The 22,101-nt window shown below is 38.7% G+C and overlaps 2 protein-coding genes across 4 annotated transcripts in view; one reads left to right on the top strand and one right to left on the bottom strand.

Moving 5' to 3' along the window:
- Window positions 1-95: 95 nt before the first annotated feature.
- Window positions 96-20,637, top strand: DNAI7 (dynein axonemal intermediate chain 7). Its single transcript, XM_074871377.1, is given in 15 exon segments — window positions 96-128; window positions 130-229; window positions 1,743-1,834; window positions 3,028-3,129; window positions 5,998-6,135; window positions 8,085-8,231; window positions 9,359-9,453; window positions 12,729-12,964; window positions 12,967-13,034; window positions 14,784-14,886; window positions 17,935-18,089; window positions 18,834-19,005; window positions 19,232-19,341; window positions 20,294-20,333; window positions 20,336-20,637. Coding segments are annotated over 15 exon segments (1,824 nt in total). The 3' UTR covers window positions 20,569-20,637.
- The window catches only part of IRAG2 (inositol 1,4,5-triphosphate receptor associated 2), a 40,094-nt gene continuing 38,572 nt past the window's right edge, over window positions 20,580-22,101 (bottom strand). For all 3 annotated transcript variants that reach the window (XM_074871364.1, XM_074871366.1, XM_074871365.1), the window contains one exon: window positions 20,580-21,268. In XM_074871364.1, the coding sequence (XP_074727465.1) occupies window positions 21,025-21,268 (244 nt within the window). In that variant the 3' untranslated portion in view covers window positions 20,580-21,024. The remainder of the gene's footprint in view (window positions 21,269-22,101) is intronic.

Genomic DNA, 22,101 nt, shown 5'->3' on the forward strand with positions numbered 1-22,101 from the left:
GATTGGTGTTCTGAAGGCTTCATTGACTGTGTAGGGAGTCTAAAATCTTAATTCAGGGATCACATTATAAGGGCAAAGTTATAGTACCTCCCAAAATGTATTAAAATAATATTGACATTTGTTTTCTTTTACTTTATTGCAAACATTAAGTCCAGTGGCAAAAAGAAAGTTAGCAAAGCTGAACAACTGAGATTACAGAAAGAAGAAGAAAGGAGGCTGAAAGAGAAAGGTACTGTGCACTTAATTTATAGGGAATATGATGGCACAAATCACTTATTTTAAATAAATTGACAGAAAGTAATTTCCTAAACTGTATGTGCATCAATATCTATTTCACAAAAAGAGGGTGATTCCTTCCTCTTTTCATGTGTGGACCAAATTCTGTGTTACTTGTCACCGCATCTCACTTTCCTATTAGAGCCATACTCTCTTCTCTAGTTATTTCCACTGCGATTAGGAACTTGGGAAGGACGGTGGCTGGAAGAATTAGAGATTTTTTTTTAATTTTTTTTTTTAACCATTATCTTCTGAAATATTCTCAGCAAGTTAGAAAACCATGGAACGTTTAATTTCTTTTTTTTTTTTTTTTTCCCCTCTGCTCTCAAGCCTAGTTATCAGTAGTCAAGAGAAATTCTCTGAAAAGGACTTCTTCTGGAGAAGGTCAATACCTCTGTTGGCAGGGGGCTAGCTGGTGTTCTGAAGGGGTAGCAGTTAAGGATAGATTAAAGTGTAGTTTTCTTGGGTTTCTTCTGTCTCTACTGAGTGACTGGTTCTCCACCCACTCCTTCAGGATCTTTCTGTTGTATATCATTATATCCCTTAAAATGAAACCCTGGTTGCATGTCTTACCTGTCCTCACCATTGGAATGTGTCTGCTTCTGCTGTTTAGTATCACAAGCCAATACTGCTGTCTCAACATCAGGTCCATCTCTTCTACTTCCTTTTCTGCTGTTAATCCAAGCTGGTGGGGGCTTGGTCGTGCTATGACTGCTAGTAATAGTAGGTGACTACTAATTACTAGTAATCTTTGTGGATGGGAGTAGCACCTCGGGTGAGTACCAGCAGATTTGAGAACTGCCATTGCTCTTTCCTCTGTGCAGCACAGATATACTTAAAGTGATTTGTATGTAGGCGGTGACATTCAAGCCACTGTTTGGGAACAGCTGGGTTGATGCATAGGTTGTGCTCACTTAGGCTGAAGGCTTAGAGGTTGAAATCAGTTTTAGTTTTCACATCCTCTCTAATTTTGTAGTCCCTGTAGCAGCAAAGAAAAGCTAAAACTGTGGTCCAGAGTAACTGATCCTGAAGAGGATTCCAATGAACAAATAGCTATAAGATTGAAGGTGTAGGAAACCAAAGGTTATAGGAAAGAAGAAGAGTAACTTGGGCCTGAACCACTCGGACAATTTCACCATAGATTTTGGATTAAGAACCTGGGTCTGTTGAAGCTGTAGATAAAAGGAGAGGACACTTCTGCTGCTGTGTCTGAGGGAAAAAGAGGGCTTGCTGATCCTTGTTTCCACTTGTATTGTCACAGGCTGCTAGGGGTAGTGCCATAAATAGTGTGTTTCAGCACTGTGATTCAAATCAGTTTGGCTCATTTGGAGGATTTCTGCACAATATAAGATATACGTTTGCTCATTATTATGGTTGTTTTGTCATTACAGCTAGTAACAAAATAATTTCTCTCCTTTTATTAAACAAAATATAATTATGCTCTTGATCTATTTCCCAATCTTCAGGGAAAGCTACCTGATTTCAAACTGAACAAGAAGCAGCAAGACTTGAAAAGGAGAGAATTGAACAAGAGCAGATGGAAAAGCTGGAGGCAAAAGTTAGTTTGCACTCACTGAAAAAATCTAATCCTATTTCTAAACTTGTGACAAGGTCTGTAAAACATTAGTAATTTAGTTGAGAATAGAAGTGAATTTCCTTATGTCCTTAGTGTTGGGAACAATATAGAGGAAATTTTTTAGAATCACCAGATTAAAATTAATCATGAAAAATCTAGCCAAGCCACTGAAAGGTACTCTTATATAAGATCCCACAAATTGATAGGGTAATGAGCTGTATTAGTAATAAAACAATACATGTAAAGTCAAGGGAAAAGGGTGCTGAATTTTTTTTCACTAGTATTCTTTCACTAAGCAAATGTTTGACTTAGTGTTACTTTGATTCAGAAAAATTCCATGAGATGAGATAATCTTGCCTGGTTTTCATACATAAAGATGCTGTGGTTAAATGCATTAACTTTTGCAATATGTGATGCTCCAGTTTGAATAAATACCTCTTTTGTTCCATTTCCACTATACTTTCAATTGGATGTATTTTTTGTGTTCCCCATAATTACATTTGGTACACCTGTGACAAGAACATTTTGGTATAAATTCTGTAAGTGGTTACATGTTACAGCAGATACATTGATTTTTGTGTATGCCTGTATATATATTCTAATACACACGGAATATGTATATTTATTTTTCTGAGAAGACTGGAATTCAGAACGGAAACTGATTGGTAGTATCTAAATATTTTTTTGTTTAAAAAAATATTTACTACAAAATTTTTTTCTTTTTCTTTTTTTTTTTTTCAGAAGTCACACTTGCCTGTGCCTCTTGTCCTTCACAGAATATTTTTTCCCCTAGGGAGAAGAGGAATTGAAAATAATAGACATTATAAAGAAAAAAATAAAGTAATCTTGCACACATTTTTTCAACATATGCTCTCATTAGAGCTAGTTCCAGGATGATGATATGGAAACTGTTCAAGTGAGAGGTTAACAGTCATGTGACACATTGTGTTTATCATATGGCTCAGCAACTAATGTGATGACAATAACACATTGTGAACTACTGCAGTCTTCTCAATTAAGTCTTTCATTAAAAAAGCAACTTATCAGTGTTTGGATTTGTTTAAATGATAACTCATTCAAATATCCCAATTTTTTTTCTTTGATATAAAATAATTGTAAGAATTAAACCAAATATTTAACTCCTCTGATATATATATATATACACATTTTAACAGGATCAAGAATGTAGGGAGTCTGAACTAGCAGAACTTCATTCACTGGAACAGAAGTTTTTGTCTGCACAGCAGTGGAAAAGGGATTATAGAGCACATGCAAAGGCAAGATTGCTTTCCAAAATCTGCCCAGTGTTGTAGAGGTTCGACAATGAAGAGACTTTAGGCTATGTCTCCATTACACGATCCAGGAGTTTCCCTTTCTTGGATTTAGGTGTGTGCTATGATTGCATTTCAAGTTCCATCACAAGGTAGCAATTAGTCACACTCATTCTCTTCTATGCTTTGGTGTACGCAGCAAAGAAACACGGGCAAAGAGGAGCCTGTCTGGGTGATCAGAGTGTTAAGGCCCCACAGCTTACCCAAGCAGTCAAGAGGAATTGTAATTTCAGATGTTCTGGTATTTGTCCTTACTTTTCTATTTGTTTAATTTATTCTACTTCTAAACATTCCACAAAAAAGCTTTGCCAGGGCTTAAAAATATTTTTGTAGAATTTGAGACAATTGACAACACTTGTTCCAGTGGTTCCTGGATATCACAGGTCATTTGGAGAGAGGTTGGCCAAAACTTTGAAGGACATGACATGAATCTAGGTCAGATAACAGGGCTGGAATTATATAAAAATGCAGCTAAGAGTCAATGTCTGCAGTTTAGGGTGTTATGCATGGTGGTTGAATCATCACCTAATAGTACTATATACCTGTAAAGTTAAAATTTAAATAATAAGTTATGGAAATACACTAGTAAAACATTTCACTCCTGTGAATCCATCCTTCAGAAACATCATTCAGTAATGGTCTGATACGAAATTTGGTCAGTTTTGTTCCAGGTAAGGTTAAATAGAGTTGTGGGCACAAGGATTTTCTCTTTGTCTTGTATATCATTTAACCCTCTATAAAGCCTCTTGTGGAACAAATTTAGAATCACAGGATAAATCACGTTAGGAGGGACTTCTGAAATTCATGTAGTTCAACCTCCTGCACAAGTCAGAGCAAACTCTGAAGTGAGGTTGAGGTGCTCAGTTGGGTTTTGAAAATTTCTAAGGATAGGGATACCACAGTATCTCTGAGCAACCTTTTTGACTGCTTTACCACTCTCATTGTAACAATTTTTCTTTAAATGCAATTGCCATTTCCCTTGTTACAGCTTGTGATCATTGCCTAATTGTCATGAGATATCACCCCTGTGTGCCTCTGAGGAAAACTTGCCTCTTGCCTTCGCTATAACCCCTCTCTAGGTACTGGTAGATTGCATTTGTTAGTCCTTTCCAGACTAACAAAGCTCAGTCTTTCTTCATGTGGCATTTTCTTCGGTACCCTAACCATCTTCATGTTCCTCCTCTGGACCCTTTCTCTTGTACTGAGGGACACAAAACTGGATGCAGCATTGCAGATGTGGCCTCAGGAGCCCTGCAGAGGGAACAGTCCTAGCCTTCCTGGCTACACAATTCCTGGTGTAGCCCATGTGCCCTTAGCCTTCGTTGCCCAAGCGTGCAGCAGGATAACTTCACAGTTGGGTCTTGATACCTTTGGATGATTTTTCAGTTACCTTTTTCAGTTGATGACGAGCTCTGACTTTATTATCCTCGCGAACAAGAGAATCTGTCAATATTTTTGAAAGGGGACAGTTGTTTATGGATGTTTCTGAAGAGTATTTCTTGGAAGGAGAAACATAAGATTTTTTTTTTATTTTGAAAAGTAATGGCAAAACACAGCTATTATTTTAAAAATAAATCTTCAAATAAATTTAGTATAAAATTTTTATACTAAAAATAGATTATGCGAAATGCCAGAGTTTGTATTAGTCTGTTATTAAGAATATTTAGGGCAAAAGAAATATGTAATACCAAATGCTGAGTTTCCACGTCCATTTCTGAACAATTTCAGTTCAGATTAATAGATACATTTACAGATTATTATGAAATGTATCCTTTTTCTCAAAGAACAAGTGCTATTCTTTTTAAGGATGTGTTTTCCTGATGATAAAACTGAAGCTCTCTTTTAAGTGCAAAGATGTAAAAAAAGAAATTGGATGCTTTAATTACTGAACACTGATCAGTCTTTTATACAGGAGTTTCCAGTGCACTGAACACTCACTTTTCTTGCTTTTTTTGAAGTCAGTGGAAATGGTTATGGAAGTGGTTGGGAATGCAATTATACAAGCACTTCTGCTTTAAAAGTTTCATTTTACATTTTAATGCAATACGCAGTAACTTTGTGTTATTAATCTTCACAGTAAACAGGGAGGCAATGTTTCCTTAATACCTTACTATACGGATGAAAAAAATTACATTATAGATGATAGATTGATCTCATGTGCCAATGTTAGGCTCATGTGTAGAGTTAAGTGGGTTTAGCTTGTCACTGATTTTTTTTCTTCCCCCACCTATAAGAATGACCAATAATTGATTTGAAAATAAAATTATTATTAAAAAAAATAAGTCTAGGATTTCAGATTCCCAATTGTAACAGCTGAATTGATGCTGGTAAGGAGGAGGAAATCTCCTTCACAGGCAGAGTAAGGAGGAATAAACATGTTGGAGTAGAAGTCTCTTAAGCAGCTTTATTGCCAGTGTAGGAATTTTCAGTTTTGTTGGCAGTATCTGATTTGAGAACTGTCTGCCTCTTCCACCTGCACCAGTTCCTCATTTTTGTTCTCAGTCATTTATTCTTTCATTCCCTCGTTTGTGGCAGGTACTGAATTCATGGCTTCTGTAGACATGCAGGGTCTACCTCGCAGGACAGAAACCACTGATAAATGAGTAAGTATAAACAGCAAATGTTAGGTGGGCAGAAGTATCTTAACGCTTTAATATCTAAGTAAACCATTTTTTTCTGGCATTGTGATAACCCAGGTGGTGTTGCAGTCCTGTATCACTACATTTGTCTTTCAGAACCCTCCTTTTTCTTGTAATAATGGTAGTGATTTGTACCACAGGCCTATATCTACTTTTCTTTGAACATTTTCTGTAGTGGGAGCAATACCTCAGTTGTGATGGAAGTCCTGACCCAACTGTGCTGCAGGAAATAAATACTTCCGTGAGTTTATGGCATGAAGATCAAAATTAGGACATTCAACTTGTGATGGAGAAGGGGGAACAGGTGCTAAATGTAGGTGTTAAAATGATATTTTTCAGATTAAGCTTACCAGAACATATCCTTAACAGCCCTCACCCCTTCCTTTTTCTTTTCTTTTTTTTTTTTTTTTTGGTGGCCAAATGACTGAAATTAGCTATAACCTTCAAAACCCAGAATTTTTTCTTCAGTATTTAAATTTTTTAAATTCCACATTATTGTTAACTCTAAAAAAGATGACTATTGACTTTAAATATGCAGTGCATTTAAGGGATTTGTGTGTAATGTTTCTACACAGAGCTCTAGTATTCCAACATCCATCTTCTCTGCTATGTACAGTTTAAACAGTCTTGAGCCAGAACATGTAAGCTCGTGTTATATATAGATGCCTCAGTGGAAAGCAGCCTTATTGTGTAACACTCACAGCCAGTGAAGTGTCATGGAAGAGCAGGAGTTCCCAAAATGCAATCCACCAACCTTTGATGACTTGTGGAGCAATTTTAAGCAATTTGTGGCTGCTCTATAAATTTAGAATTTTATTTTCATTTATGCTAACTTTATAGTGTTTTTCAGAAAGTTAAATGGGGTCTGCCAGAAATTGGGGGTAAAAGTCACATGTGGGATACAGATTTCATTGGGCTGTTTTGGTTCCGAGTGTTAGATTTCCTATCTTGCAATGTTTGCTGAGTGCTGCAATCTTCACCTTCTACATACTGCCTTCTTCTGAGCCAGTGGGGAATGTGCTAGTCCTTTCCAAGAACTTCAACAGATAACTCCTCTCTTTCTCTTCTACACTGCAACCCAAGCAAAAAGCCTGGCCGTTGCCCACTTCTGTTCCTTCTTGCCACTCTTCTCCCTGCTGTGATGTCTTTCCCACAAACACACTTCCCCCGCCCCCTGTATGTTTCCCATCCAACACTGAAGCAGTTACAGCTCCTTCAGGTCCTGTAAACATAGATATGATTTTCATTGTATGCTCAGTAGAGTATTACAAGCTCGGTAGAGTATTATGTGATGCTAGAAGAGAGGTATCTTTGTTTCGCTCCTGCTGGAAATGCAAGGTGATGTCAGAAAGATTGTCTGTCTTCTCTTGGTCTAAAACACTTGAGCATTTCTTTCCCATTCTACATGGTTTTAGAGGAAACTGTTAAACACTGAACTGTAAGATCATGTAGATCAGCAGTTCAGAGTTGACAGGGACCACGTCACTGTTGAGGTAGACCATGTTAGAGGTGCAATATAAAAAAGACAGTAGTAGTTGCAATTTTACTGCTTTGGCACACCTTTAATGAGCAGTAGTGCTGCGATTCCACAGCCTAAGAGGAAGAAGACTCTGGCAAGTCTGGAAGGGAGGCCTAAAATATGATCTGATCCTCCCTTTGTCTCAGTGCTGTGGGTCACTTTAGCCAGCTAGGAATTTTCTAGTTCTATACAAGCATTTAGATGTTAAGATACTAGCATGGAGTGGAAGACAATCATATGACAGAGTTCCAAACTTCATGCTAAGGATTGTTCTGAGAACTAAAATGTAATTGCTGTATGTCTTTCTATTTTTATTTTTTTAAGATTTCGTAGTTGAGATTATTGTTACAGAAAATATGGTTCCAAAATAAAGTTGTAAACTTTTCATTAAAACTAATTTTTGACCAAAAGGTTTCTTCATATGACCAATCTGCTTCAATAAATGATCTATTGCATAAGCTAGGATTTTACAGCCCACAGGTTAAGGAATGAAGCAATTGGACTAGAGGAATGAAGGCAGGCAAACTTGACCCTGGAATTTCCAGCACTTTGCGTGGTTGACCGTCTATGTGATAATGCCGGCCTAGCACAGTTTTTAGAGATGTAATATAGAAAGATTATTTCTGTGGCTAAGGTATGTTTCGACACAAAGGAAGCAAGCTGGCCTCATTTTTTATGACAGAACACTATGTTAAGTGTGGTGTCAAAACAGAGATACTTTTCCCACATATAATGTATTCTAGTTAATCAAGAAGTTGCAGTTTCTTTTATTGGACACACCACCAAATGAGATAACAGAAAAAGAAACAATCCAGTACCAAGAATCTATTCTGGAATTGCAGAATCTGCTTCATCAGAAGTACAATGGAGCTACAGAGCACCTGCTTAAAGTAAGATTGACTACTTCAAAGTAGTAATACACACAATGCATATAAGGTTGGCCACAAAGTGTCTTATTGTGGTGGTTGTTTTTGTTTGTTCTTAAATTGTCACAGAAATTAGTATTTGAGTTTCCAGATTTAACATTTGAGTTTCCAAATCATGTGTATAGCAGATACCAGACTTGTAATTTTTCAAAACCCCTGAAAATCTGAGCTTTACAGTGGAAATTCCCATCATTAAGACATTTAAGATTAAATGATTGTGAAATTCTGTGAGATTTGGAGATGTTGAAAATAAGGGGTGCTGTATGAAATTTGTCTCCTATTTTGTCTCAGTGATTTAAATTAAAGCTAGTTGACTGTACAAAAAATTGCAAATATGAAAAGCAGGTCATAAGGTTAGCTTGTACACATTTTTTAATACAAGTTCATATGACTAAAATATTTTTAAAACTAAGATCTTGGGAAGCATAAAGAGTATTTAAACAAAATGAAAATGTATTTGGGAATCAGTTTTCTGGGTTGCATGTATAAATAGTGATCTTGCTTGCTATTTTAAATATATTAATCATATGTGTAAGTATGTTTAGCAAAAGAATATTGCTAGAGGAAACAAAAAAGGAAAAGGAGTAAAGGAAATAATGAACCAGTTGTATGTATGCAAATTAAGAAATGTTAAATTCTTGGTTGTCTTTACTGAGTTTAGGATTAAACTCCATATAAAACTTCACAAGTTTTATATTGACAAAATTATAAAATAATCAGTGCAGTGACTGTGGGATAGGAGTGCTTTATTGCTCAGTAAGTTTTTTTTAACTTGTCTTGGGCAGTATTTTTGAGGGCACATGATTAAGGGAGATAGGCAGTACCATTGAAGGAGATAATGTAAGGTCCCATATTTGGCAGTATTTGGCTGATGAAGTCAGAGGAAGAAAAAAAACATAGCTCAAAATTTAACAAAGCTATTTGAGTTTATAACTGTCACGCTTTGGTATATAAATACAACATACCTGAGCTTGGTCTGGTGTATTTTTATTCCTACGTTTCTTTTTTTATTTATTCAAGTCTAAATGTAAGTAAATCAGAGTGATATAAAGAAGAAGAAAACATGATTTAATTGGCTTTTTTCTTTGTAGACAGCTAATATGTATGAAGATTCTGAAACTGGAAATATGCAGGCAGTCACAAAGGATCAAAATGTTACCCTCCGTATTTGAGCCAATCTGAAGAGGTACAGCTTACTGAAATTCTTAATTTGAAATGAGGCCTGGCCTTGCCTACCCATGTCAAGTAAACACCAAGAACCAGTTTCTCATAATCTTTTCCATGTTGAATAGCATTTGTTGTACAGACTCCCAGCTGATGGATTTTGTACCAACCTGTTGCTAAGGAAGGTACTGGTTACATCAGAGTTTTATTAAGGAGACAGGAGTGGTTTATATATGTATATACATATAAATATATAATTTGTTTCTTAAAATGCTACAGTAGAACTCTCTTACTGCCAGAACAATTTTTGAAGGAAAACAATAAAACTCATGCAGAGAATTGAAATTCCTCTGGAAGTAATTTCTTACTGATGCATTAAATGGTTTCTAAGCTGTTACAGTTGCTTGCAAAGCACTGAATGATGTGTTGTACTCAGTTCTTTGTTAGATAAAAAATTCTAGAGCCTGCGATGCATACCTCCATAGTGGGTTCTGAATCTAAGATATTTTTTTTTATTAGATTACTATTTAACTGATACATTTTTCAAAACAAGATTTTTGAGTGGACTTCCTACTCCCCCTCCGCAAATATGAGGAATAAATCGGTAAAAGGACTTTGCCTTGACTAAAGACCTGTTGCTGTAAGCTTTGCTAAGATAACTGGAAAGCTGGGTGCTGAGCAATGTCAGACTGACCTGCAGGAAGAGCCCATTTGGGTCAGCATTAAAGCCTTTTGGTCAGCTTAGAGATGCACTTAAAATTTTCAACCAAGAATTAAAAAATAAATGTTGCTTTACTAGAAGATTTTTAGAAGTTGTGACCAGCTGATCTTATCTGAAAATAAGCATTATTTGAATTGTTCTGGCTTTGGTTGGGCAGAAATTGCAATGAGCAACAAAATTCCAAGGCTGATGAAAGAACCGAAGTTCTCAAGTTAGATACTCGATTTGATGCAAGTTGGCCTCCTGTGCCTGCTCTTAGCCTGTTTTCTACACTGTCACAAGGATCAGTGGCTGTGTAATACTGTTGATTAAGAAAATTGGAAATTAATATGGAAATTCATCTGGCTTCAGCAATCAAGGACAACAAGAAATGTTTCTATAAGTATGTTAGTAGCAAAAGAAAGACCAGGGAGAGTCTCCATCCCCTGCTAGATGCAGGAGGAAACATGGTAACAAGTGATGAGGAAAAGGCTGAGGTGCTTAATGCCGCCTTTGCCTCAGTCTTGAATAACAAGACTAGTTGTATTGAGGGAATCCAGCCTCCTCAGCCAGAGGACAGAGACTGGGAGAATGACCCTCCCGCATTCCAGGAGGAGATAGTCAGTGACCTACTGCATCACATAGACACCCACAAGTCTATGGGACCAGACGGGATACACCCAAGGGTGCTGAAGGAGCTGGCTGGGGTGCTCGCCAAGCCACTTTCCATCATTTACCAGCAGTCCTGGCTGACCCGGGAGGTCCTGACAGCTTGGAAATTGGCCATTGTGATGCCCATCTGTAAGAAGGGTCGGAAGGATGATCCAGGAAATTACAGGCCTGTCAGCTTGACTTCGGTGCCCGGGAAGCTGATGAAGCAGCTCATCCTGAGTACCATCATAGAACACGTGCGGGACAACCAGATGATCAGGCCCAGTCAGCATGGGCTTATGAAAGGCAGGTCCTGCTTGACAAACCTGATCTCCTTCTACGACAAGGTGACCTGCTTATTGGATGAGGGAAAGGCTGTGGATGTTGTTTACCTTGACTTTAGTAAGGCCTTTGACACTGTTTCCCACAGCATTCTCCTGGCAAAACTGGCTGCTTGAGGCTTGGATGATCGCACGCTTTGCTGGGTAAAAACTGGCTGGATGGCCGGGCCCAGAGAGTTGTGGTGAACGGAGTTAAATCCAGTTGGCGGACGGTCACGAGTGGTGTCCCCCAGGGCTCGGTTTTGGGGCCACTCCTGTTTAACATCTTTATTGATGATCTCGACGAGGGGATCGAGTGCACCCTCAGTAAGTTTGCAGATGACACCAAGTTGGGTGGGAGTGTTGATGTGCTCAAGGGTAGGGAGGCTCTGCAGAGAGATCTGGACAGGCTGGAGCGATGGGCTAAGGCCAACTGTATGAGCTTCAATAAGGCCAAATGCCAGGTGCTGCACTTGGGCCACAACAACCCCCAGCAGCACTATGGGCTTGGGGAGGAGTGGCTGGAGAGCTGCCAGTCAGAGAGGGACCTGGGGGTGTTGATTGACAGCTGGCTGAACATGAGCCAGCAGTGTGCCCAGGTGGCCAAGAAGGCCAATGGCATCCTGGCTTGTATCAGAAATAGCGTGGCCAGCAGGGACAGGGAAGGGATCTTACCCCTGTACTCGGCACTGGTGAGGCTGCACCTCGATTACTGTGTTCAGTTTTGGGCCCCTCACTACAAAAAGGACATTGAATTACTCGAGCGTGTCCAGAGAAGGGCAACGAAGCTGGTGAAGGGTCTGGAGCACATGTCGTATGAGGAGCGGCTGAGGGAACTGGGGGTGTTTAGTCTGGAGAAGAGGAGGCTGAGGGGAGACCTCATCGCCCTCTACAACTACCTGCAAGGAGGTTGCAGAGAGCTGGGGATGAGTCTCTTTAACCAAGTAACAAGCGATAGGACAAGAAGTAATGGCCTCAAGTTGTGCCAGGGAAGGTTTAGACTAGATATTAGGAAGCATTTCTTTACAGAAGGGGTTGTTAGGCGTTGGAATGGGCTGCCCAGGGAGGTGGTGGAGTCCCCATCCCTGGAGGTGTTTAAGAGTCGGGTTGACATAGCACTTAGGTATACGGTGTAGTTGGAAACTGTCAGTGCTAGGTTAATGGTTGGACTATATGATCTTCAAGGTCCCTTCCAACCTAGATGATTCTGTGATTCTGTGAAAATTACCTTTACATCTGTGTATCTGTTTGGGTTTTATGTGGAAGATGCTGAGATTGATGTAACATAGGCAGCTGGTGACTTCACCTATGTAGGATTTGCCCATGAAATTAGTCATTTTTACCAGGAATGTGCTGTGTAGAAGAGCTGCTGTCTGATTCTGCCTCATTGTCATCCTATCAGAACCGTTATTTTTGCAGCTCCTTGATCCCCTTAATGCAGTTACAGCTTTTCTGAAGGGACTTATAGACAGCTGTCAGTACAAGACAGGAAGTGTATCATAACATCCCACACTATTTCTTAGACTGTGTCATGCAACAAAAGTGAATTTAGGTGACTTTTAGTGTAGAACATCAGTTTGCATACTTATGAAGAAATATAAAAGTAAGTGCTGCCAATCTTACTAGGGAATACTGTTTTTTTTAACTGTTATTTACAGGTTCAAAAAATCATGTGTTTTGTGGTGCACAGCATGGATTTGATCTTCCGAAGTCACTGGCTGTGAGCATCATTGCTGTTCACATATTGCATAGACATTATGATCACGTGTCTCCACTTTGGCTACAGTGTCAGAGTGTGCCAAAATTGGAAGTCTTAGATAGCAAAGAGTTTACTTGGCATTCAAAAGACAATGTAGAAGAACCAAAGAGGAAAAGAAAGCCGGAGAAGAGCCCAACATGCCCGCTGAAGAACTGTGTTCTGATGGGAGAAAGGTAGGTAAAAAGTCTCACAAAAGGGTGTTCTACAGTGCTGCTGTTACTCAAGGCCCAGTCACAGGGCAACAGCCTCTTAATGTGTCCTGTGCCTGAGCGACCCAGGTTCTTAAATGTTTTATAGAAAAAGGCAACTTGTGTTAAGAGAGTGTCATAGATCTTCTTGAGGGAATGGAAGGATGAATGACCAACAGTTGTCATGCAGAAGGTAGAAAGGGAAATTGGGGCCGGGCGTGGTATTTGCCGTGCAGTTGGCATGTATGAGTTGGCATCTGGTTGACAGTTTAAGAGTAGGATCAAGCCGTGAAGAACATCAGGTGCCATTGTAAGATATTTTCATAAATCTGTGACATATGTCCAGACAAAGGGATAAAATCACTGCAGGTATCCAATATCAGGAAAATCTGCAGTGTGCAGAATTGGATTCAGAGTTCAGCAGGTCTTGTTTTTGCAGTTGCTTGGTTGTTCTGTGTCTGTATGCTGGAGCTTTGCCCCGATAAGGCTTTTCCAATACAAACTGGCTGCAGGTTCTCTTACTCAACACTCTTCAATGGAGGATGTTGGCTTTAGGTGGTGTGGAGGTTGCTTGGTTTTGTATTCCTGTTACTGGTTTTGGGTTTGTCACTTTCAGTATCATCCGTGACCGGCAGATAAATGACTTGGGTTCTCTATCTAAAACTTCTGCACAAATAACTAAAACATCATGTTTTATGGTGCTTTAATATGTTTGGAGCAACAATCTTTGCCTTTTTCCTTTTCAGTCCCCGGCACCTTTTAGTGAACCAGTGCCTGAAATCCCATTTTTCTTGGTTCCTTTTTTCTTTCTTTGCATGACAAATCTTGTCTTTCAGCCATTCACCTACATTTTTCAGACTCTATTCAAGCTCTTAATTTCATTCCTTCTCTTTTTCTTTTCCAGGTCTTAGTCTCTCTCTCAGTCCAGTTTTGTGAATTTTCCTGTTCCCTCTGGAGACTCCACTTCTCTCAGCTACTGAAGTCTCTCCTTCTGTCTGGCTCTTCCTTGAGTTACCCCACATTGATGTGCATAAATGCTTCTTTGCCCTCACCTTCTATCCTGGTTTCAGATGTGTGTTCTTCCCACACACTGGCAGACACAGCACAGGGCCCAGGAGGTGCCTGTGCCTCCAAATGAATGGCTTCTACAAACTGCTGTTTGTCTGCTGCTGTGCTTCCAGAGGAGCCTGCTATGACAGTCATGGATTCGTATCTGGCTTGGAAATTTGGCTGGAAATCTAGGGTAATGTTTTGAAAATAGAAAACAGCGTGAGCAAGGGAATAAATATCATGGGCAAGGCACAGGCTGACTGCAAGTGTCTGTCAGTGTTCTGTCAGAGTTGAACTATGGCTTTGGATTCAACTGTCACTCTTCTAGCTGTAAAGTCAGCATAAACATAATATTTGAGTGCACACACTGCTAAAAAGGTTAAGTGCTTGTATGATACTTGGGGAGCTCAAGATGAAATCTGCTGTGGAAATGAAGTAATTATTTTGTTTATCTATGTATCCAGTTCCAAAGTTGGAGAGTACCTTTAATCAAAAACTATTTTTGCTAGCTAGGTAGAAATGATTTCTCCTGAAACCTTGACCTTGTAGCAAGATTGGTGCAAATGTTGCTGAAGGAGTGGGACTGTAGTCTTTCTCTTTGGTCCTCCTTGAAGGAGGTGATACCCTCTTCTTTATTGTGTCTGTCTCTGACTAATTAAAAAATGTCTTTTGATTTTTATATAGAGTGCTATCTCATTCAAAGAAAAGAGCAATAGCATAGCTGATATAAATGAGACAGAGGAGGAAACTGAGAAGAAATCTGAAATCTTAGATACACCATCACAAGGTATTTGGTTAGTTTTTATGTGCAGCATTACAGAAGTAATTATTCTAAATTATTTACATTTGGAAATACATTTACATTTTTAATTTATTTTATATACGGAAACATGATCTAGATCTCTATGTGAGTGGAACAAGGTTTCTAAATATATTGATGTTTTGATAATGAGTTTTGTTGACATTTCTATTAATGATTGTTAAATGCAGGGAGAAGATAGGACAACTAGGAAGATGGATTTTGTTCTGACAGTTGTTTTAATTTATTTATTATTTATGTTTATGTTCATGTACATGTTTGTTATGTTTCTGTACATTTGTGAATTACACATGTGTTTATGTGTTATGTGGGTGAGACACACAATCTTTATGAATCTGCCAGACTGTCTAGTGAGATTGACTTCCTCAGAAAAAACTGATTCAAATGTGTATAATGGTAGGCACCGTTCTGCTGATTGAGGATGCCAATTAAACTCAGATACCAGAGTGAAAAGAGTAGGCTTATTTTACTGTTAATAATTAAAGGATATAACCAAGTAATACAGAAAATAAGCAGTAAGAAAAATACAGAACAGTACGCTTAATTATTACTACATAGAGTTAAGCAAGGCAATACACCTAATCATTACTACATGATGGGAAGAACAGTGATTAAGAAAGATACATCACCACTTGCATACGTTACCATCATCCAGATCCACAGTCGCTGGGGAGCCCCGGTTGCAGCAAGGATTTGGAGAACATTTCCATGCAAGTGGGAAGTCCTAACAATGCATCCATCCATAGATGAGGCATCCAAAGTCGTGGCAAGAGGGTCCAGCCTTATATACCAAAAATCATCAAAGCCAGAATAACTTGCACCTTTGTTTTGAGCAGAAACATCTGGTTTCATCCTCCTGTTGGATTCCACCAAAAGCCTGGCCAGGGCTCGGGGGGAAAGAACCAAGGGAGTATATCAAGGCCAAACACTTGGGTTCTCAGCCTTGAACAAGGCGAAGCAAGGGAGGTTGGATACACATTCTCACAGCTTTTCATCCTCACTACTGATTATATCCTGTCTAAGCTACATCTTTCACTAGTGAGCATACATATTAATGATACTAATAATTAATGCTAATGGTAATACAGATTTTACTAATTAACAGATACTAATAATGGATAACATTTAGTTGTGAGGTTTGTCTAGAGGTCAGCTTTGTTTCAGGGCCTATTATTCAGGCCTTAGCACTACAGGCACTCAGGTAGCATAGGTATTACTGAGTATCACTTCGATGTGTGCCTGAAGTGAGAGACACACTGGTACACTTTACTAAAAGAGGGCCTAATTCTAGGAACTAAAACTGTTCATCTGTGCCACTTAAGTATAGTTACGAATTTCTTCAGTGTTGTGGTGTCCTTTGGTTTATTAAGAGTGAGTTTTCTTGTAGTACTGTCTTAAATAAAACAACTGCAAACTAGTCAGCATAGTTTAGCTGATCTGTACAGCCTTTTCCTTGTAAAAGAAAAAAACCAACCCCACCCCACAACACTTTCTGCTGAGCACAGTCCAAGCAACCAGTTGTCAGACTTGACCCTAAAGACCACCCAAATAAGGTAGTTTTCAAAAGAATATAAAGAACTTGGGCTTCACTTGGAGGAATTTACTATTTTATTTTGGTAAGGCTTTGAAAATCCCTACCATAGCATTAAGTGGAATGTATGTGCACAGAAGTGTACTAATTATACCTGAATGTCTTTAAGCTTATCTGCTTTAATAAGGAGAGAAGGCTTATGAAATTGTGCTTTTGCTGGCATGCTAAGGATTTGCAAACCCATTCCACCACTTGTCAGAACAGCTTGAAAGGATACTCAGTTACCACAAATTCAGTGACAACAGGGTGCCAGGTCGACCAGAGGGAAAAAACAGAAATGCAACAACAGTGAAAAGAACAAGAACTACTGCAGTTCGCTGGATTTAACTTCACTGTACCAGTGTTAAGAAATTAATTTAGCTTGGGAGAATGAATAATTTTGTTTAGAGGACACTTAAATATTTTTGTATTAGCATTTTAAAAAACAAGTTAAAGTGCAAGCTGCCACTGTGGCTGACAGTAAAACGTTTTTTACTTCCTGTGAATTTTTTGTTCAGAATAACTGCAAAGGGACATGTTGTTGTGTGAATACAGTAGAATGAAGCCTCTGCATAATGCAACTAAATCTGACATTATAAAGTCAACACCATTTTCACTTGTTTAGTAAACTCTCTTCAAGCTTTTTAAATAGATATTTGTCATTTTCTGAGATTATCTCACTCTCTGAAAGCAAATTAACACTTACCGTAGCTGTTTTTACAGTATTGATCACTTTTTCTTGATCCCTGTCAATGGTAACTTCCATCCTCCTTCTGTAACATCCGTTGCAATGTTTTATGTGGGATTGGGTTTTTTTTAAAGAAAATATTTCTAGGCATTTTTGTCCATGGCATTGATGCCTTCTAATAACATTTTCCAATTAATTAAAACTTAAATTCATACATATAATATATACATATTATGCGTAGGAAAAAAAAGAATTTTCTTTGTTATCTGAAATTGCATGTTAAACCCCTCTTGCTCTTCATAAATATCATGTTTTTTACCTTCAGCACATGACATGCAGGTGCCTTGTATCTTTTTATTTGCCTCATTTATTATCATACCAATGCAATCTTGTATTGTATACTTGTGAAATTATTTTGTGATTAATGACATGACTCATTTTGTCAGTAAAACCTTATTCCTATATAAAAGCATTTTGAATTGACTACAAAGTTAGAGCAAAGGTTAATCTGTTAAAAAGTTCAGTATCAAAACAATAAGTGCTTTTCATTGTCCAGCTGTCTGTCTTTCCCCACATTTCAATTAAATGTTAAAAGATTTGGGGAACACCAGTAGATGGTGCTGAAATGCTGCAGAGAGTAAAGTGCTTCAAGCACATGGGCTTTTTGTGCAAAAGTGATATATAATAATACAAGTGGGAAATTTCAGTGCCTTAAGTTAAGCACCAAGTTAACTCACATTGTGTGATTATTTTTTAGTGATGCAAGAAGATACAAATGAAAAAGAAGAGGCAATAACTGATAAAAATGTTGTTGATTTGCAACAGCTTGTACCGGTGGGTGGTATGTGCCATATTGATGCTCTGCAGCTTCCACCTCGAGTCAAACAAATCAAGGACTGGAGTATGGTGGAAGTAAGTGAGGAAAGAGATTACACTACATGCAGTCCTCTTCCCTCTCATCCTTGAAGAGCTGTTCCTGAGGTGTAACACCACTGTACATACACAGTGTACATTATTTCATGAGCAGCAAACTAAAGGACCATGTTTTCAAATAAATTTCAATTACACTAGGCCAATTTTTGGAGCAGCTGGAGGGAACAGATCAGCCTGCACTTAGAGGCGTGTGCTTAGTCAGTGCTCATCAGCATGGCTAGCACAGAGTGTTGTGCTGGAAAATGCCCTTGGCCAAAGTGAAAGTTCATAGTTTTTCATATGAAAAAGAAGAAAACATCTGTATGATTGTTCTGCAAAGTTCCAGTAAGTGCTTTGATATTAATAGTACCTTGCTGAATTTCAGATTGCTTCACCATCTAGAGACTTAAAAATTGTTCTTCTCTCCTCCCAGCTATACTGAGAGAAATAAAAGAACTATTAATGCTACTTGACCCTTCAGAATGAACAAGTTATGCATGATTATCCATATGCTCATTGCTATATAAATCAGTTCTGTAACAGACATGATGTCACAGACCAATGTCATTTCTGAAGTCCTACAGAAAAGTGTCTTTCTTCAGGATATGTGAATGAAAGTTTACAGCCCAGAGTGGTAGATAATGTATGCAATATCCAGAACAGCAAAGATATTAATATTTGATGCCTGAAGCAGAAAAAAAGCTTTCATAACCAGTAAGTTGCTTTCACTGGTTTGTACAACAGGGTAATCAGTGTATGTTGTCTTCAGTAGTGGCGGAAGAGAAGGATGTGCTTTCCCACATCACAGGAAAATGGATAAGTCCAGTTGACCTGAGAGGAGTTTTGAAAAAAACTGCTGTGAATATTTTCCCGGTAGAGTATTCTCACAAGTGTGTCTCTGTGAACAAGAAGGTGAGTGCAAGAGTAGATGGTATTCCTGTTTTTTCCACCTATTTTTCACTTAAGTAACATTTTCTTTTATAAAAAGACCTGCTGTGCAGAATCAGGTGGCCAGTTTACAAGTGTTCTGCCAGCTTAGCCAGTGCATTCTGGTTAAAGCAAGCTTTTTCTTACATTTGTGTAACACAGGGAATTAGACTGAATGATATATGTATTTTCTAACTTGTACTTTTGCATTACAGGCTCCCCTGTAGCAGAAGTTAGGGCCTATCAACAGATGGCACTGGTTGCATCTGCTTTTGCTTGGAGCAAGTGGAATCTAAAAGCAGGTCAAGAAAGAGTAGTGTTCAAGGTTTGTGGATTTAGACTAAAATTCTGAAGAAAACCCAGCATAGAACAGTTAAACAGATAGAAACAATTGACTTGAAGTTACACACATCTCAAACATTGTCTTTAACCCCTTTGGGGTTGACTACTTAGCAGCATTCAGTGTGTGTCAGTAAAACTTCAGCACCTGCTTCATAGCTCATGCATTTGTGACATCTCAAATGGAACACACATCTCATTAACAAAGACAGTTGCTAATGTGCTAGGATGTATAACTGATAGGTCAGCTGTTGAGGCTTTAGCTAAAGTTGAGATGATGTAGCTGGATGCTGATTTTCATGAAGTACCCTGCTGTAGGGGTCCTCTGAATAGCAATCTGACCTACAAGTTTTATAATTAATATCTGGAAATTTCTTCTTGTCCATATGGGGTTTTATTTGTTCCCTACTCTAAAGGAAGGAATAAGCAACTTGAGCATTGGTTTGTTTCCACCTGTGAACTAAAACACATGTGGTTAAAACTTCTCCCAGACAGAAAAATAATCCCAGCTGTGGTTGTAGATACAGAACACACAATACTGTTGAAATCTTGAGCAGCTCTCCCACTCTTCCAAGTTAAATGCATGTAACATACAAATATTTCACTTAATACTTAATCCCAGGAGCAAGAACTAAAGCAAATGATGCCTGTTGCACCTAGCTGCTCTCTCTAGAGGAGTCAAGATCAGCAGCTGAAGGGGCCAAATGCTGCATTTTACAGAGGCAAACTGGATGGAAGATTTTTTTGGTGTTGATACAGTACCTGGTACAGTCTCTTGGGCACAGATTGCTAATATTGTTTTAGGGTTCAAAGCAGCACCTTGGTTTTATTTCTGTATTATACTCATGAGTATACTAGAATTTAGAATTTCATACTAGAATTTATACTCTGGCAGTATCATGGGCTTCATCTCACAGTGCATTTTTTTTCTGCAATAGGTAAGTGAGCATCTTAAATCAGATTCTGCCAAAGACAAAGACTGTCTCTCTGTATGTTTAATGGTCAGAAAGCACAAAAACTCAAGATCACCAAAACTAGTGAAGCTTTTTCAGAAGAGCTAGGTGACAGTTCTGAATTTCACTTCACACTCTACCATATGCTTAAGGACCTTGCCAGCAAAGAAGCAATTGATGAAGTGGAAAGAGCTAGCTTCCTGTTTATTGATGTTGTATATTGGCTACTCCTTGCTACAAGAGTTTTAACACACTCTTAAATACTGCATGCTTTCCTTTGAAACTTTATTATCAAAAGCTTTCAATAAAGTTACATTTCAAGTCTTGAATCCTTTTCTATGCAAATCATTGGAACAACTTCAGTGACTAAAATGCAAACACATTATTTTTGTTAAAGCAAAATAAGTCCTTTATTCTCTTGTGGCTAGACCACTTCGTCATATTTACTGTTACCTATGTTCAAAATTACTAACTGTTTTATTGTAAACCTGAATTGAACTGAGACCCTTTTAAGTACTTGCAAAGATGACTTTTGGGGCGGGGGCGGGGGCAATGGATTTTCAATGTCAAGTCATGCTTTCAAGAAGGGAAAAAAAAAAGTCTCCCCAATAAACACCCACAACACAAACCCAAACATGTAACCTTAAATATAGTTTCTCAGCTTCTCATACATCATCCAGAACCTGGAAGTATAACTATGAAAGTCAGAACCTTTGTTATACTGGGGGTGGTCCATTGTGCTGAAGTCCTGTATATGGCCACAACAGTTGCTGTAGTGAAGTCCAGGAGTCCCCGGTTCCTACAGGTGCTGCATCTGCTGGTCTTTGAAGAGACAGCCCGGTGAGGAAGCTTGTCAGAGCAGCAAGCAGGACCAGGATGGAGACAGAAACCCAGAGAGTTTTGTTAGCACTGGAAAAGGAAGTCTTGAAATGGGATGCCCATGATGACATTAAATTGCACCTGCACAGAAAAGTCAGTCATAGAGTGGTTCAGTTTTTCTTCAAAACTTGGAAGCCCTCTTCCCACCCCACTCCTCCACCACAAAAACCCCTAAAGCAAACCAGACCCCACAAAAAAACCTTACAGATCCTTAACTACCAAAAGTGAAAAGGTTGTTACTGTACTGGGAGCTACGTACAGCAGTAGCTTATGTTCTAGATTTAAAACACAGACTTTGATAAGCACATTCTCAATAAGCTGCTTAGGTGACTGAACCAACTCATAAGTCACCCATGCTCCCTGTACCACATACTGTTTCTGAAGGGGATTCCCAACAGCTGCCTTGCAGATCATCAAGACATTTTGCTTGTAGAAAGCACTGAAAGTGCTGGCCTTATGTTTTATTGTTTTCTAGGACTTTGGTGCCTTCCTTGAGGTTAGGGAGAAGTCTTGCCCTCACTGACTATCCAAATCCTAGACCTCTCCTGACATTAGGTACCTCTATCCTTTATCAAACAATAAAAAAAATATATTTGTTCTTTCTGTCTTCTCAGTTTTACACACTAGCATATTTGCCCCCCGCCTGGATCAGGAGCACTCACAGTGGAGGCTTAGCCTTGTATATTCATATGGAATAAACAATTTCTCTGCAGAGAGAGCAGACCTCCTTTCCTGTAAGGCAGGGCCTTCCAAGGGATACCTGTTTAGGACAGCACTCTTCCTTGACTTGAGATATTTGCAAAAAGTAGCTGGAATAGGTTGGAGTTAGTCTTGATAACCATTTGTGCCACAGTGTGTGCCAAAGCTGCTGCTAAGTTTTCCCCAGGCCTCAAATCCTTGATCATTTTCACAAG

This window comes from Strix uralensis, chromosome 5 (assembly GCF_047716275.1).
Source record: "Strix uralensis isolate ZFMK-TIS-50842 chromosome 5, bStrUra1, whole genome shotgun sequence".
Classification (NCBI taxonomy): Eukaryota; Metazoa; Chordata; class Aves; order Strigiformes; family Strigidae; genus Strix; species Strix uralensis.